We start from the raw sequence: 13212 nt of genomic DNA on the forward strand, positions 1-13212 counted from the left end.
TGTCTCTTGATTGGTGAGTTTAAGCCATTAACATTTAGGGTTATTATTGAGATATGGGTTGTTCTTCCAGCCATATTTGTTTATTTATGTTACTAAACATGGTTTGTTTTCCACTTTGATTATTTTCCCCCCTTTAGTGTCCTACCTCCCACTGTTGGTTTTCATTGTTATTTTCCATTTCCTCTTCCTGTAATGTTTTGCCAAGGATGTTTTGAAGAGATGGTTTTCTAGCTGCAAATTCTTTTAACTTTTGTTTATCGTGGAAGGTTTTAATTTCATCTTCCATCCTGAAGCTTAATTTCGCTGGAAACACAATTCTTGGTTGGAACCCATTTTCTTTCAGTGTTTGAAATATGTTATTCCAGGATCTTCTAGCTTTCAGAGTCTGTGTTGAAAGATCAGCTGTTATCCTGATTGGCTTACCCCTAAATGTGATCTGCTTCCTTTCTCTTGTAGCTTTTAAAATTCTCTCCTTGTTCTGTATGTTGGGCATCTTCATTATAATGTGTCTAGGTGTGGGTCTCTTATGATTTTGCACATTCGGCGTCCTGTAGGCTTCTAGGATTTGGGGTTCTGTCTCATTCTTCAAGTCTGGGAAGTTTTCTCGAATTATTTCATTGAATAGATTGCTCATTCCTTTGGTTTGAAACTCTGTTCCTTCCTGTATCCCAATGACTCTTAAATTTGGTCTCTTGATGTTATCCCATATTTCTTGGATGTTCTGCTCATGGTTTCTTAACAGTCTTGCTGAGCTGTCTATGTTCTTTTCAAGTTGAAATACTTTATCTTCATTGTCTGATGTTCTGTCTTCTAAGTGTTCTACTCTGCTGGTAGTATTCTCAATTGAGTTTTTAAGTTGGCTTATTGCTTCCTGCATTTCTAGGATTTCTGTTTGTTTGTTTTTTATAACCTCTATTTCCCTGTATAGTTGATCTTTTGCTTCTTGGATTTGTTTATGTAATTCATTGTTGAAGTGATCTTTCATTGTCTGATTTTGCTGTCTGATGTCTTCCTTGAGACTCCAGATCATCTGAAGCATGTATATCCTGAATTCTTTATCTGACATTCCATCAGCTGCAGCTATTACCTCTTCTAAAGTTGAGTTGACCTGCAATGCTTGTGGTCCTTTCTTTCCTTGTCTCTTCATACTGTTCGCGTTCCTTTCTTCTTGGTGAAACTGTTGTGCTATTGAATTTTCCCCCTATATATTTATATTGGTCTTGTATAGTTGCAAAGTCTCCCTCGCAGGCACGGGCGGCGGCTCTGCCCCTCCGCCAATTGGGGCAATGTGCCTACCACGCCGGCAGGCCGCTGGGCCTACTCTGCCAGTCGGTAGCAGGTCCGCCGTCCTTGCAGGCGCGGGCGGCGGCTCTGTCCCTCTGCGGGCCGCTAGGCTTGTTCTGTCGGTGGTCGCCGTTCTGCCTACTTTGCAGGCGCAGGCAGCGGCACTGCCCCTCTGCAGGCCTCTGGGGCTGTACTGCCAGTGGGTCGCAGGTCCGCCTACTTTGCAGGCGTGGGGGGGGGGCGGCTCTACCCTTCCTCAGGCCACTGGGCCTGTTCTGTCTCTCAGTTGCAGGTCTGACCTGTTCTGATGGTGGTCTCAGTTCCGACTACCTTGCAGGCGCGGGGGGGAGGGGGCGGCTCTGCCTCTCAGCAGGCCGCTGCTCCTCTTCTGCCGGTGGGTCGCAGGCCCGCCTACCTTGCAGGAGTGATTGGAAGCTCTGTCCCGCCGCGGGCCACTGGGCCTCTTCTGTCTGTGGTCACCCTTCCCCTACCTGGCAGGCGAGGGGGGTGGGGGGCGGCTCTGCCCCTCAGCAGGCCGCTGGGCCCGCTCTGTGTTTGGTCCCAGTTCCCTCTACTATGCCGGCGCAGGGGGAGGGGGCGGCTCAGCCTCTCAGCAGGCGGCTGCTCCTCTTCTGCCAGTGGGTCGCAGGCCCGCCTACCTTGCAGGAGTGATTGGAAGCTCTGTCCCGCCGCGGGCCACTGGGCCTTTTCTGTCGGTGGTCACCCTTCCCCTACCTGGCAGGCGAGGGGGGTGGGGGGCGGCTCTGCCCCTCAGCAGGCCGCTGGGCCTGCTCTGTGATTGGTCCCAGTTCCGTCTACTATGCCAGCGCAGGGGGAGGGGGCGGCTCAGCCTCTCAGCAGGCGGCTGCTCCTCTTCTGCCAGTGGGTCGCAGGCCCGCCTACCTTGCAGGAGTGATTGGAAGCTCTGTCCCGCCCTGGGCCACTGGGCCTTTTCTGTCGGTGGTCACCCTTCCCCTACCTGGCAGGCGAGGGGGGTGGGGGGCGGCTCTGCCCCTCAGCAGGCCGCTGGGCCTGCTCTGTCTTTGGTCCCAGTTCCCTCTACTATGCTGGCGCAGGGGGAGGGGGCGGCTCAGCCTCTCAGCAGGCGGCTGCTCCTCTTCTGCCGGTGGGTCGCAGGCCCGCCTACCTTGCAGGAGTGATTGGAAGCTCTGTCCCGCCCTGGGCCACTGGGCCTTTTCTGTCGGTGGTCACCCTTCCCCTACCTGGCAGGCGAGGGGGGTGGGGGGCGGCTCTGCCCCTCAGCAGGCCGCTGGGCCTGCTCTGTGTTTGGTCCCAGTTCTCTCTACTATGCCGGCGCAGGGGGAGGAGGCGGCTCAGCCTCTCAGCAGGCGACTGCTCCTCTTCTGCCGGTGGGTCGCAGGCCCGCCTACCTTCCAGGAGTGATTGGAAGCTCTGTCCCGCCCTGGGCCACTCGGCCTTTTCTGTCGGTGGTCACCCTTCCCCTACCTGGCAGGCGAGGGGGGTGGGGGGCGGCTCTGCCCCTCAGCAGGCCGCTGGGCCTGCTCTGTCTTTGGTCCCAGTTCCCTCTACTATCCTGCACTATCTCTTTTAGAAGCTACAACACAGAAAGCTTAATAAAAATACAGAAAATTTGCTCTACACAGAAAATATACTAATCAAACGGAACTAGAACTGCTTTTGTAAAATGGTAAGAACATAAAGTACATTAAGATTATTTTATTTAGATATCATTATGTTCAACAAACCTGAAGAATAGTCTACTTTTTGTATAAGTGAACGATCCTTAGTCTGTAATTTCTAGAACATCCACCAGAACTACAACCATCACACTACTATTAAGACAAAGTAAAAATATATCTGTATTCCAAAATCATTTTTGAATCAGTTGGCTAATATGCATTTTCCCATAAAACAATACTGTAAATGATAGCAAGGCTCAAAAAGACCCAGGGAAGTCTAGTTAGCTGACAATTTGATTGAATCATAAGATTGATTTCCCAGATGTCTGTATCTAAATGAGTCCTGAGTACATTTCCTCTGTCTTCTAAACCAGAATATTTTCAACCTTCTTCTATCTCCGTTTCCTGGCATTTACAAAATATATCATTTGTTTTTGGTGGTCAGCAGCTGTTAAGAAGATACTCCTGTGTTTCAAAAGGAGGTGGTTATTAATTCCCAGAACTTGTAATTTTGTTTCACGTTTCTGATTTAAACCTTCAAGATGATCAATTTGCCTGACAAATTTCATTTTTCAAAACTGTCCCAGTTGTTGTTACCATCTTATCCCGTTATATTTCTAAGGAGGCTACATAGCATATGGTGGTTGGGCTTGGAGTGTGTGGACTTAAGTGTATGTATAAGTTATACGTAACCTGAACTAAAAAAAATCCCACCTCTATACTGACTAGTGCATGACTGTGGGGAGTTACTTTATTCCCCAGACCTATGTTTTATCGCATGTAAAACATGAATGACAATGATGTTACCTTCTTCATAGGACTACTATGAGGACTTAAATAAACAATAGCAAGTATAACAGTACAAAATCTGGCACAGAACAATAAATGATAGTCACTACACTGCAATTCTTCTCATAACGCGTGGCAATTTATTTGTATGCCTATTTCCACTGCAGACTATGAGACCTTTAAGAGTGTAAACTGTATTTCAATCTTTATTTTCAGTTATAAACTCAATGTCTAGTGCATAGCAGGTACTCTGATGATAGGTAGGAGGATGGGATAGGAAAAAGCACTTCGATAGCCAGGTTCTTGTCTATGAGGACAAGGGGTAAGAAGTTCAGTAAGATTTAACCCCAGCTCTTGTTAGGTCTATGTAAACAAGGGTTTCCACATAATGGCTTCTCTGAAGGCAATGGCAATGTGTAAAAGGCTCTAACTTTAAAAATTCCTATGGAAAATAAGTAAAAAAATAAGAAGCAAAACTAATCAGGTAATAAGGGATTACAACGGGTTGGGAGTGAGAGAAGGCACTAGAATGGATCACAGTAAGTTGCAGGAAGTACAGATAAACCTTCCTTTGCAATGCCAACAGAGAGAGACAGTTCTTGTGGCTAGGTCAACTGCAGCACTCATTTTGAATATATGAAAAATTCATTTGTAACGGGGGGTGGGGGAACAACACAGTTAAAATACTGTTAGTAAGTACCTTCTTCAGATTTTAGATACTGATGACAAGTTTTTTAATCTAATGTCTCTGTAAGCAGTATTAGAAAAGAACAAGTCAGGACTGGGATTGTGGATCAATGGTAGAGTGCTTGCCTAGCATGGGTGAAGTGCTGGATGTGATTCTCATCACCACATACAAATAAATAAATTAACTGAATAAAGGTTCACCAACAACTAATAAAAATATTTTTAAAAAAGAACAAGCCAGATTAAATTAAATCCTGATTCTACCATTTCTTGCTCATATAATGCCTAGCAAGATATTGATTTTGAGTTTCAGTTTCCACACTCATGCAAATGAGGACCACTTTCAGATGGGATTATTAAGAGGGTTAGGAATAATAACTACAAAGTGTCTGACACAATATTATGCTCATAGTGGGTAGTCTATAAATAATAATTATTTTATAGAATAACAATGTATTCAGCTACTCAAAAAAATAACCTACTTCATTATTTCATCCAGCTGACTATGCTAAAGGGTCATAGTTGTCTTCAGGAAGATCAAAGTGTAAAGTTTTTCTCAACATTTTCTTCAATTATAAAGAAATTTTAAAAAATCAGTGAACAAAGTGACTATTAACAGTCACATTCTCAAAATATAATTATTGATATTTTGCAGTAAATTTTCATATTGAAAGCCAATGATTAGGGCAAATTCCAATATACAAATGTTAAATTGAAGAAATTAGACTGACTTTGGTTATCTTTTTTTAAACTGTGAAGTGCTCTATCAAACAATGAAAATAGTGGAATAAAAAAGAGGTACTGTATTTAATCACTTTTCTTTTGGGACTAGGGATCAAACCATAATCTTGCAAATGCTAGGCAAGTGCTCTAACACTGAGCTACATCACCAGCCCTGTATTTAACCACTTCAAAAGAGCTGATCCAACAATAAAATAGCAATTACAATAGTAATTTTTGTAGAAAGCATACACAATCAATACTTGGTTTATATTTTTCACTTGTTGTCATTTATGCTCTTCAGTGATAAAACTTTTAAATAGGTGAAAAATAAAATATGCTCAGGAAATATAATGAAACAGAACTTCCAAGTGAATACCCACAATGGTTTCATATTACCTTTTCTAGCTTTAAAGAATCACCATAATCTGGTTCTGCTTAGTTTACTCTTCCTTCCTATGCCTTAGTCCAACGTAGTCAATTTATCCTTTAGCTGAATCTCACCCACTCTAAACTCCCAACTTTGTTCTCATGCTTACCTCTGAACTCTTACATGTGTGGTCCCTAGCGGTACTGTACTATTCCCATCTCTCTCCCATGACTTCTGACTAGGGCCTGCTTAAGCCCAGGACTTTGGCTATTCTGAACCATGAAGTTATTAGCATCTTATCACAAACTGTTCTCTTTAATTTGCACGATTTAGTTCTCCTCCTCCTCCTCCTCTTTTTTTTTTTTTTTTGGTATTGGGGCTTGAACCCAGAAGTGCTTTACCACTGAGCTATATCCCCAGTTCCTTTTTCTTTTCTTTCTTTCTTTTTTTTTTTTTTTTAATTTTGAGACAGTATCTTGCTAACCTGCCAAGAGTCTTATTTAGTTACCAAGGCTGGTCTCAAATTTGCAATCCTTTTTCCTCAGCCTCTGCAGTTGCTGGAATTACAGGTGTGCACCACTGGAGCCCAGCACCATCTGGCTCTTTAACAGAAGAAAATTCTATCGTGTTTAGTTTTCATGTTTGTATAAGAAAAGAAACTGCTTTCACAAGTGCCACATTAAAAAAAATACCATTATTTTTAGTCAGGTCATATGATAAGCAAAATTAAAGTTTGTTGACTGATTTTTTTTTTAGCCTAGTTTTAGAATAAAACTAATCTTGATGTAATTTTTAATTACATCAATCAGCCAATCTTGATGTAATTTTTTCTAAAAGTTCAGCAACATTAATGATTCCTTATCACTAGACCTCAAAAATTTAAATGGGAGATTGTTTATTTTAGTCACAATTTTCTTTGAGAACACCTTTCAAACACAAGGAATAATTTGTAGGGTTTTCAAAAGAATAAGGATTTCTAGAATATGGCTTATTTTTTTTGTAACTGTTTTCTTTCATACATGCTGTAGATAAAAAAATTATAAAAAATGTACACAATAAGGTAAAGATTACATAGAATACTGAATCCTTCAAATGTTATCATGGCTAAAAATTAATATTTACAGGAATGATCCTTAGTATTTCAAGATAAATTGAATTGAACTACATCTAATATTTATCTTTTTGCCTATGGTTTGGTTCTTTTTCACTTGGAATTTACTCTTAGATTGACTACCTCCAGGAGGTATTACCTAAAAACACTCAGACTTCAACTGAAGTGTGTAATATCAGGAAAGGGTAATTTCTAAACTTTTTCCTTTGAGGTTTAAAATCATTTAGCAGCCAAAATGAGTTTCTTTCATCTTCTTTTATTTTCTTAACAAATCAAGTTTATGCTACTCTTTCAAATCTCAACACTGTAACTAAACACTATTTTATAAAAAAAATCAAAATAAGAAATATACTTTTTTATTTGTGTTGCCAGATATTTGTCATTAGAAAATAATAAAGAATAGGGAAGTCGACTTAAGAGCCACATTCACAGAGTATCTCTCGTGTCAAAATACATTAGTTTGAGTAATATAAACTAGTATAATATCTAGTAAAATTAGGAAAATTTCATGGGTTGGATTTCACAGGTTCTGGGTAGTGCCAGTTTAAAAAGCATTCAAATACTAAGAAATCTGTTAACTGATGTTAGGCAAGTATCCTTTTTTGCAATCTCAGTAATACCACCATGAGGGAGAAAGGCAGGCAAGAGTAAAAAGACTTCCCTCTACCCACAACAGTTAAGTTCCACGAACCTGTTCTATATCTGTAAGGAAAACTTTCGTTTAACTGAGGCAAATTTGAAACCTAAGAAAACTATCAAAGAATTTCAGACAACAACAAAAATATTTTTCATGAAAATATTAATCGATCATTTTAGGTCATAATCAGAGGTTGAAGGAAAACAAATCTACAATATTAGAACAGAAGAATACTTGCAAAAAGATAATCTTCTAAAATATTATTATTAATTATAATCAAAAATTCAGATAGAATTTAACATAAAAGTCTCAGTCTTACAACCAGTAATACAGTGTTGTTACAATACAGAGGAAGGAAGAAAGAAATATGTGAAGATCAAAATTTATCACTTACCTCATGATTCAGCTCTGCTATCTGATCTTTCAGTTCCCTAATATACTGGTTAGAATCAGACTTGTTAAGCTGTCCTTGAAGCTTTCCTTCTTCTTTCTGTTTTGTGATAATACAATAAAGCAAAAACAAAAGACAATTTTCATAGAATGTACTCAAATATTTCAAGATATAGAGCAGCATAAGTATACGTACGTGTGTGTGTGTAATTTTTTTTTTGTGGGGGGGGATGCCAGGGATTGAACCCAGGGGTGTGTACTTAACCACTGAGCCACATCCCCAGCCCTTTTTATTTTTAATTTTGAGAGAGGATCTCACTAAGTTGTGTAGGGCCTTGCTAAGTTGCTGATGTGGGCCTTGATGGCCTCTTTTAGCCTCCTAAGCTGCTGGGATTACGGGTGTGTGCCACCACATGCAGCCTACCTTTTCCCTATACTACCTGAAAACAAATGTGAACTCTTCAGCTAACAGGCTTAAAAGAGTAAAACCACCAGCAATTCAGGGAGGCTGAGGCAGAAAGTTTCCAAGATTGAGGCCAGCCTCAGCAACTTAGCAAGACCCTCTCTTCAAACTAAAAATAAAAAAGACTGGGGATGTAGCTCAGTGGTAAAGTCCCCTGGATTCAAACCCCAGTACTTAAAAAAATCATAATTTCATAATTATGTTTGGTATCTCCAGATTATTTATAATTAGGAAGCCATGTGTGGATGCTTAGAATGTTCTGAAGCTCTGATCAGAGATATCTGTTAAATATCTAATACCGAAAAAGTATGGGCTTACTTTTAACAATTACCAACTAATCAGTTTCCTTCCATGGAGATAACCATTGTTATTAGCTTTTTAGTGTAGTCTACCCATGATAGTTTGTACATATATAATGTATAAGACATATGAACACATACTCACTTATTTTTACCCATACAACAGACATTAAACATGCTGTTCTACACTTTGCTGATCTCTCCCAACAATACAACCTGAAGATCATCAATATTGGTGCACATAGAACAAAAAAAGATGTACACTATAATTTTAGACAGCTTTGCAATCTCTATAAAAGTAATCTTAGTACTGAGTATTTACATTTTTTATAAGTAGGTTTCAAATGTGTCTTAGGGCCTGTATGACTGCCTTGAGAACAATGGGTTACAATGGAAGAACATTTTCCAAAGTGGAGATTCCTCTTGCTATTTTTTCAAAAGCACAGTAAGAGGGGACCCTGGAAATCTGGTTTAGACCTCTGCATAAAGCCAAGTCCACATCCACTTTTTTATTTCCCCTAACATCCTTGGAAGAAGAAATAACTGGAACTGCTCCAGCCACAGAATGGATAGCTACCCTGTGAAGTCAAGGCACCACTCCTATAAATGTGCTCTTTTGAATTAACTGTCCTTGACACCTTGATCGTATCCTTAACTACCCTTGGTCTGTACTTCAAAATCCCTTCTTCAAGTTATTTCTGTACACCCCACCTTTTGTTTTATGATTTTGTTCTTTTTGTTTTGGCAGCTTATCTTAAAAACCTTAATAAATTGGGTCAACGTAACTAATATTAGTGTAGATAAAAAAGCATAAATATAGCTTTTCCAGGACTTTAATATTTTTCTTATATATTTAAACACATAACTACCAGATACAATTATCTAAGAATGAACTCTTATTTAGAAACTACTATATTTCAAATATGCTAATTTCTTAAATATGTTCTAAAAACATAATTTTTAGCCATAAGTCTATATTTTGAAAATTTAGTTAGAAATTTTAGTTTGACCCAATGGCCAAAACCAACAGAATGGTAGAGATAGTCAGAATTCTAAAAAGCCATCTCTGAAGCCTTCCTTGTTTTTTCACTTAGGAAACAACTAAGTAAACCAGTTTGAATATGGATTTCTGTCATTTGCAACCAAAATAATAATAGTTAAAATATTCTGAGCAACTATGAGGCCTTTTCACTTGAGGTTCCTCAAAGGAATTAAGCCCTGATGCCTACAGCATTATTACAAGTAAATGATTTAATAATTCCTATGCATCTGAACTGGTACTTACTAGGTACTCCTAGTACAAGAACTAATTCAAATCATTTTTCTCTATAGGGCCTAATTCTCTTGTGGAGCTCTGGTGGATAGAGACACTTATGTACCTAGAATTGTTCTATGCCCTTTGGGGATAATGATCATAAGAATTCTGTGTGATAGATACTATTATTATTCCTGCTTCAGAGGTGAGAAAACTTAAATGAAAAAGTGAGCAAATTAGTTGCCTAGGAGTTACACAGACAGTTGATATATTTTTACCTTAATTTATAGTATTCCGAATATGAGAATGAAGTAGATGGGAGTACAGAGAGATTTAAGCAACAGTCCAAGCAAATTAGCTTTCTTGGATTTGTTATAGAAGTTTTTGTCATTTATTTTAGCCTCTGCTGATTTAAATGTGAATTATAATCTATAAGGAATTAGGGAAGAAATACAACCATAGGCATTTATGGCCTTAAGTTAATGACCGTAATTATCGATTTATAGCTGTCTAATACCACTTGCATATACTTATGTCTGCATCTTATTTTTAATCATCCCACTTTTTAAATAAAATATTTCAAAGGCCTAGAACAATAACAACCGAACAATAGAAGACTAATAAACAATAAAAATCTGTTTCATAACTGTATCATCCTAAGATTTTTATTGGCATTAGACTTACTCATTCTCAATCCTATATATCCTCAAAGTGGAGGAGAAGGTGCCAAGTGGAGAGGAATAAATGAGTGAAGCAGGAAGGAAGAATTCAGCAAGGAGAAAAAAGTATAAGGGGGGAGAATGCTCAAAACCATTATTCTTATAGAATATATTCTCCAAATCCCACATGTAACACGAGAAATGGCAGAGCAGGCTATGTAAATGGAACTTATAAAAAGGACTAATGAGGGTTACTTATTTGCATATTGTGTTCAGCTGTCATTTTGGTGTTTGTTGTTGTTGTCATCTAATTTGGCATCATATCATATTCATTCCCTTAAATGATTAAATGAAAGATAAAATCACTAGTAGAAAGATGTAGGATAATATAAAATTATCAGAGCAAATAAAATGATAAAGCCCAAGGTAAGCTGGGCATAGTGGTGCATGCCTATAATCCCAAAGACTCAAAAGGCTGAGGCAGGAGGATCACAAGTTTGAGGTCAGCCTCAGCAATTTAGTGAGATTCTGTATTAAAAAAAAAAAAAAAAGGAACTGGGGATGAAGCTCCATAATATAGTACCCTTGGGTCCAACCCCCCAGTAAAAAAAAAAAGTAAAAATAAAACAAAAACCTACAAAGCCCAAGATAAGCTCTAACATTTTAAGGAAGAAGTTGAAGAATGCAGAAAGACTGTAGTAGCTAGTTTGAAAGGCTGTAGATTGACAGTAACAGTAATTCATGGCAAAATTGCAATTGAAAAAAAGTTCTGAAGAAATTTAGGAATCATTTAAATCTGTTTTCTAAAAAGCAACAAAGTATCCTTAAAGATCTGTTTCCTTCTAAAGATGATTATTAGTAGGGTTTAGCTACAAGCTTTATTATAATACTTTATTTCTTGGAGAAAAGATAGTATTTAATGAAAAAGAAGACAGCTAAGAAAATTAACAATAAAAAAAGATGGAGTGTTTTTAACTTGAAAAAAAAATAAAGACACATTGAGGTTGGGGGTGTAGCTCAGTGGAAGAGCACTTTCCTGGCATGTGTGAGGCATTGGGTTTGATTCTTAGCACCACACAAATAAACAAATAAAATAAATGTCCATTAACAATTAAAAAAATTTTTTTTGAAAAGATGCTTGTGAAGAAACAAAGAAGCCCTGTTAGATTTTATGACTTAAAAAAAGTTCCTTGAATGTCTTTTTTAAAAATTTCTTTTAGTTGTCAATGGACTTTTCATTTTATTTATTTATGTATGATGCTGAAGATTGAACGCAGGACCTCACACATGCCAGGCAAGCGCTCTACCACTGAGCCACAACTCCAGCCCCAGGTGTCTTTTATTCATTAAGGAAAAAGTCAACGTTTCAAAAAGAAAACATTTTATTACTTGATTAAGTTCAATTGTATACAGTTGTCCTTTTAGATTGAAGTACAACTTTGTAAAACATAATGCTGGATTTCTGATGCAAAATTTTATATGCAAGAAGCCAGACTATGATTTCCATTAAACTACTGCTTCTGTAAAGATACACACACAAAATGAATAACAATTGAGTGCAAAACTGGTAAACTGAGGAAATAGGAAAGCTAATTAGGCAGTTCCAGGTTCTAGCAGTGACCCTGCAGTAAGAAAAATTCAAAACAGAAGTAAAAAGTGAGAATTACCTTAAATGTTATTTAATAAATTAAAATGTTCAAATTACTATTTATCTAAAAGTCTGTGATTTTTATGTTGTTCTAACAGGCAGTCATTTAAGATGTTACTTCAAAGTCTTTTAGGATACTCTGTAAGTATTCAACTGGAATATATATTTACAATACCAAAAGCATACAAAAAATTACTATATTCTAAGTGGGTATCAATTTTATTTCATTTCTGAAACAGTTAATTATCTTGCTTTTCTTTTTCTTTTTTTTTTTTTCTATTTTGGTACCAGAGATTGCACTCAACCACTGAGCCACACCCCCAGCCCTATTTTGTATTTTATTTAGAGAGAGGGTCTCACTGAGTTGCTAAGTGCCTCTGCCACTGCTGAGGCTGGTTTTGAACTTGCAATCCTCCTATCTCAGCTTCCCAAGCTGATTACAGGCGTGCACCACTGCATGCAGCCCGAGACAGTTAATTATCTAATGATTTAGATTTTTCCAAGTATTTTTATAGCTTTCTATTTTCAAACAGTGTCCACATGTTTGTTTCTGATAAGCAGGTGGGAAAATGTCAGCTACACTAATAAATTTACCAGAAACCTGCATTTTCTTGAGGTTTTCTTTTGGTCTAGCTGATAACAACAGATTGCCAGTTAGCTAGTTTCCTAAGTACAACTAATTGGAAAGTAACAGACTTAAAGAAAAAGAGACTCAATATCAACAATTTTGATATTCTGTACTTTCACTGGAGACCTTAAATGCATACCTTTTGTCTCATCATAAATGAATCTTTACATCAAAAGAGCATAAAGTAACCTTTGTAAAAGGCATAGATGTACATTTCACTCTCTGATATATTTTTGGATGTTGGCAACTACAATTATGATGTCTATAATAATGATTCCTTTTAAGGCCTTAAACTAGACAGTTTTGTTTATAAGGCTCTGATACAAAATGTCAACAAGAACTTAGTTAATGATATGATATGCATGTTAAGTGTTTAAGGATAAAGTGTAACAATGTAACTTACTTTGAAATTTATAAAAAAATAAGATTGCCAAGATGGTAGATGAATATCTTATAAAGTAAAAACTACATAAAACAATTCATTTCCCATTTCTTCCCACTATCTGATAAAAAGTAAGCACTGGTCCACACTGTACTTCATTTACATATATAAAAAGTCACATCTTCTAAAGGTTACTTACTGACTCTTCATTTAAAAATCTATCCTTTGT

The 13212-nt window shown here is 37.8% G+C and overlaps 1 protein-coding gene across 4 annotated transcripts in view; it reads right to left on the bottom strand.

Annotated features, from left to right (window-relative positions):
- Evi5 (ecotropic viral integration site 5) overlaps positions 1–13212 on the bottom strand; it is a 207220-nt gene that overhangs the window by 37413 nt on the left and 156595 nt on the right. For all 4 annotated transcript variants that reach the window (XM_071618050.1, XM_071618052.1, XM_071618051.1 and 1 more), the window contains one exon: positions 7654–7749. In XM_071618050.1, the coding sequence (XP_071474151.1) occupies positions 7654–7749 (96 nt within the window). The remainder of the gene's footprint in view (positions 1–7653; positions 7750–13212) is intronic.

This window comes from Marmota flaviventris, chromosome 10, assembly GCF_047511675.1.
Source record: "Marmota flaviventris isolate mMarFla1 chromosome 10, mMarFla1.hap1, whole genome shotgun sequence".
In the NCBI taxonomy this organism is placed as follows: domain Eukaryota; kingdom Metazoa; phylum Chordata; class Mammalia; order Rodentia; family Sciuridae; genus Marmota; species Marmota flaviventris.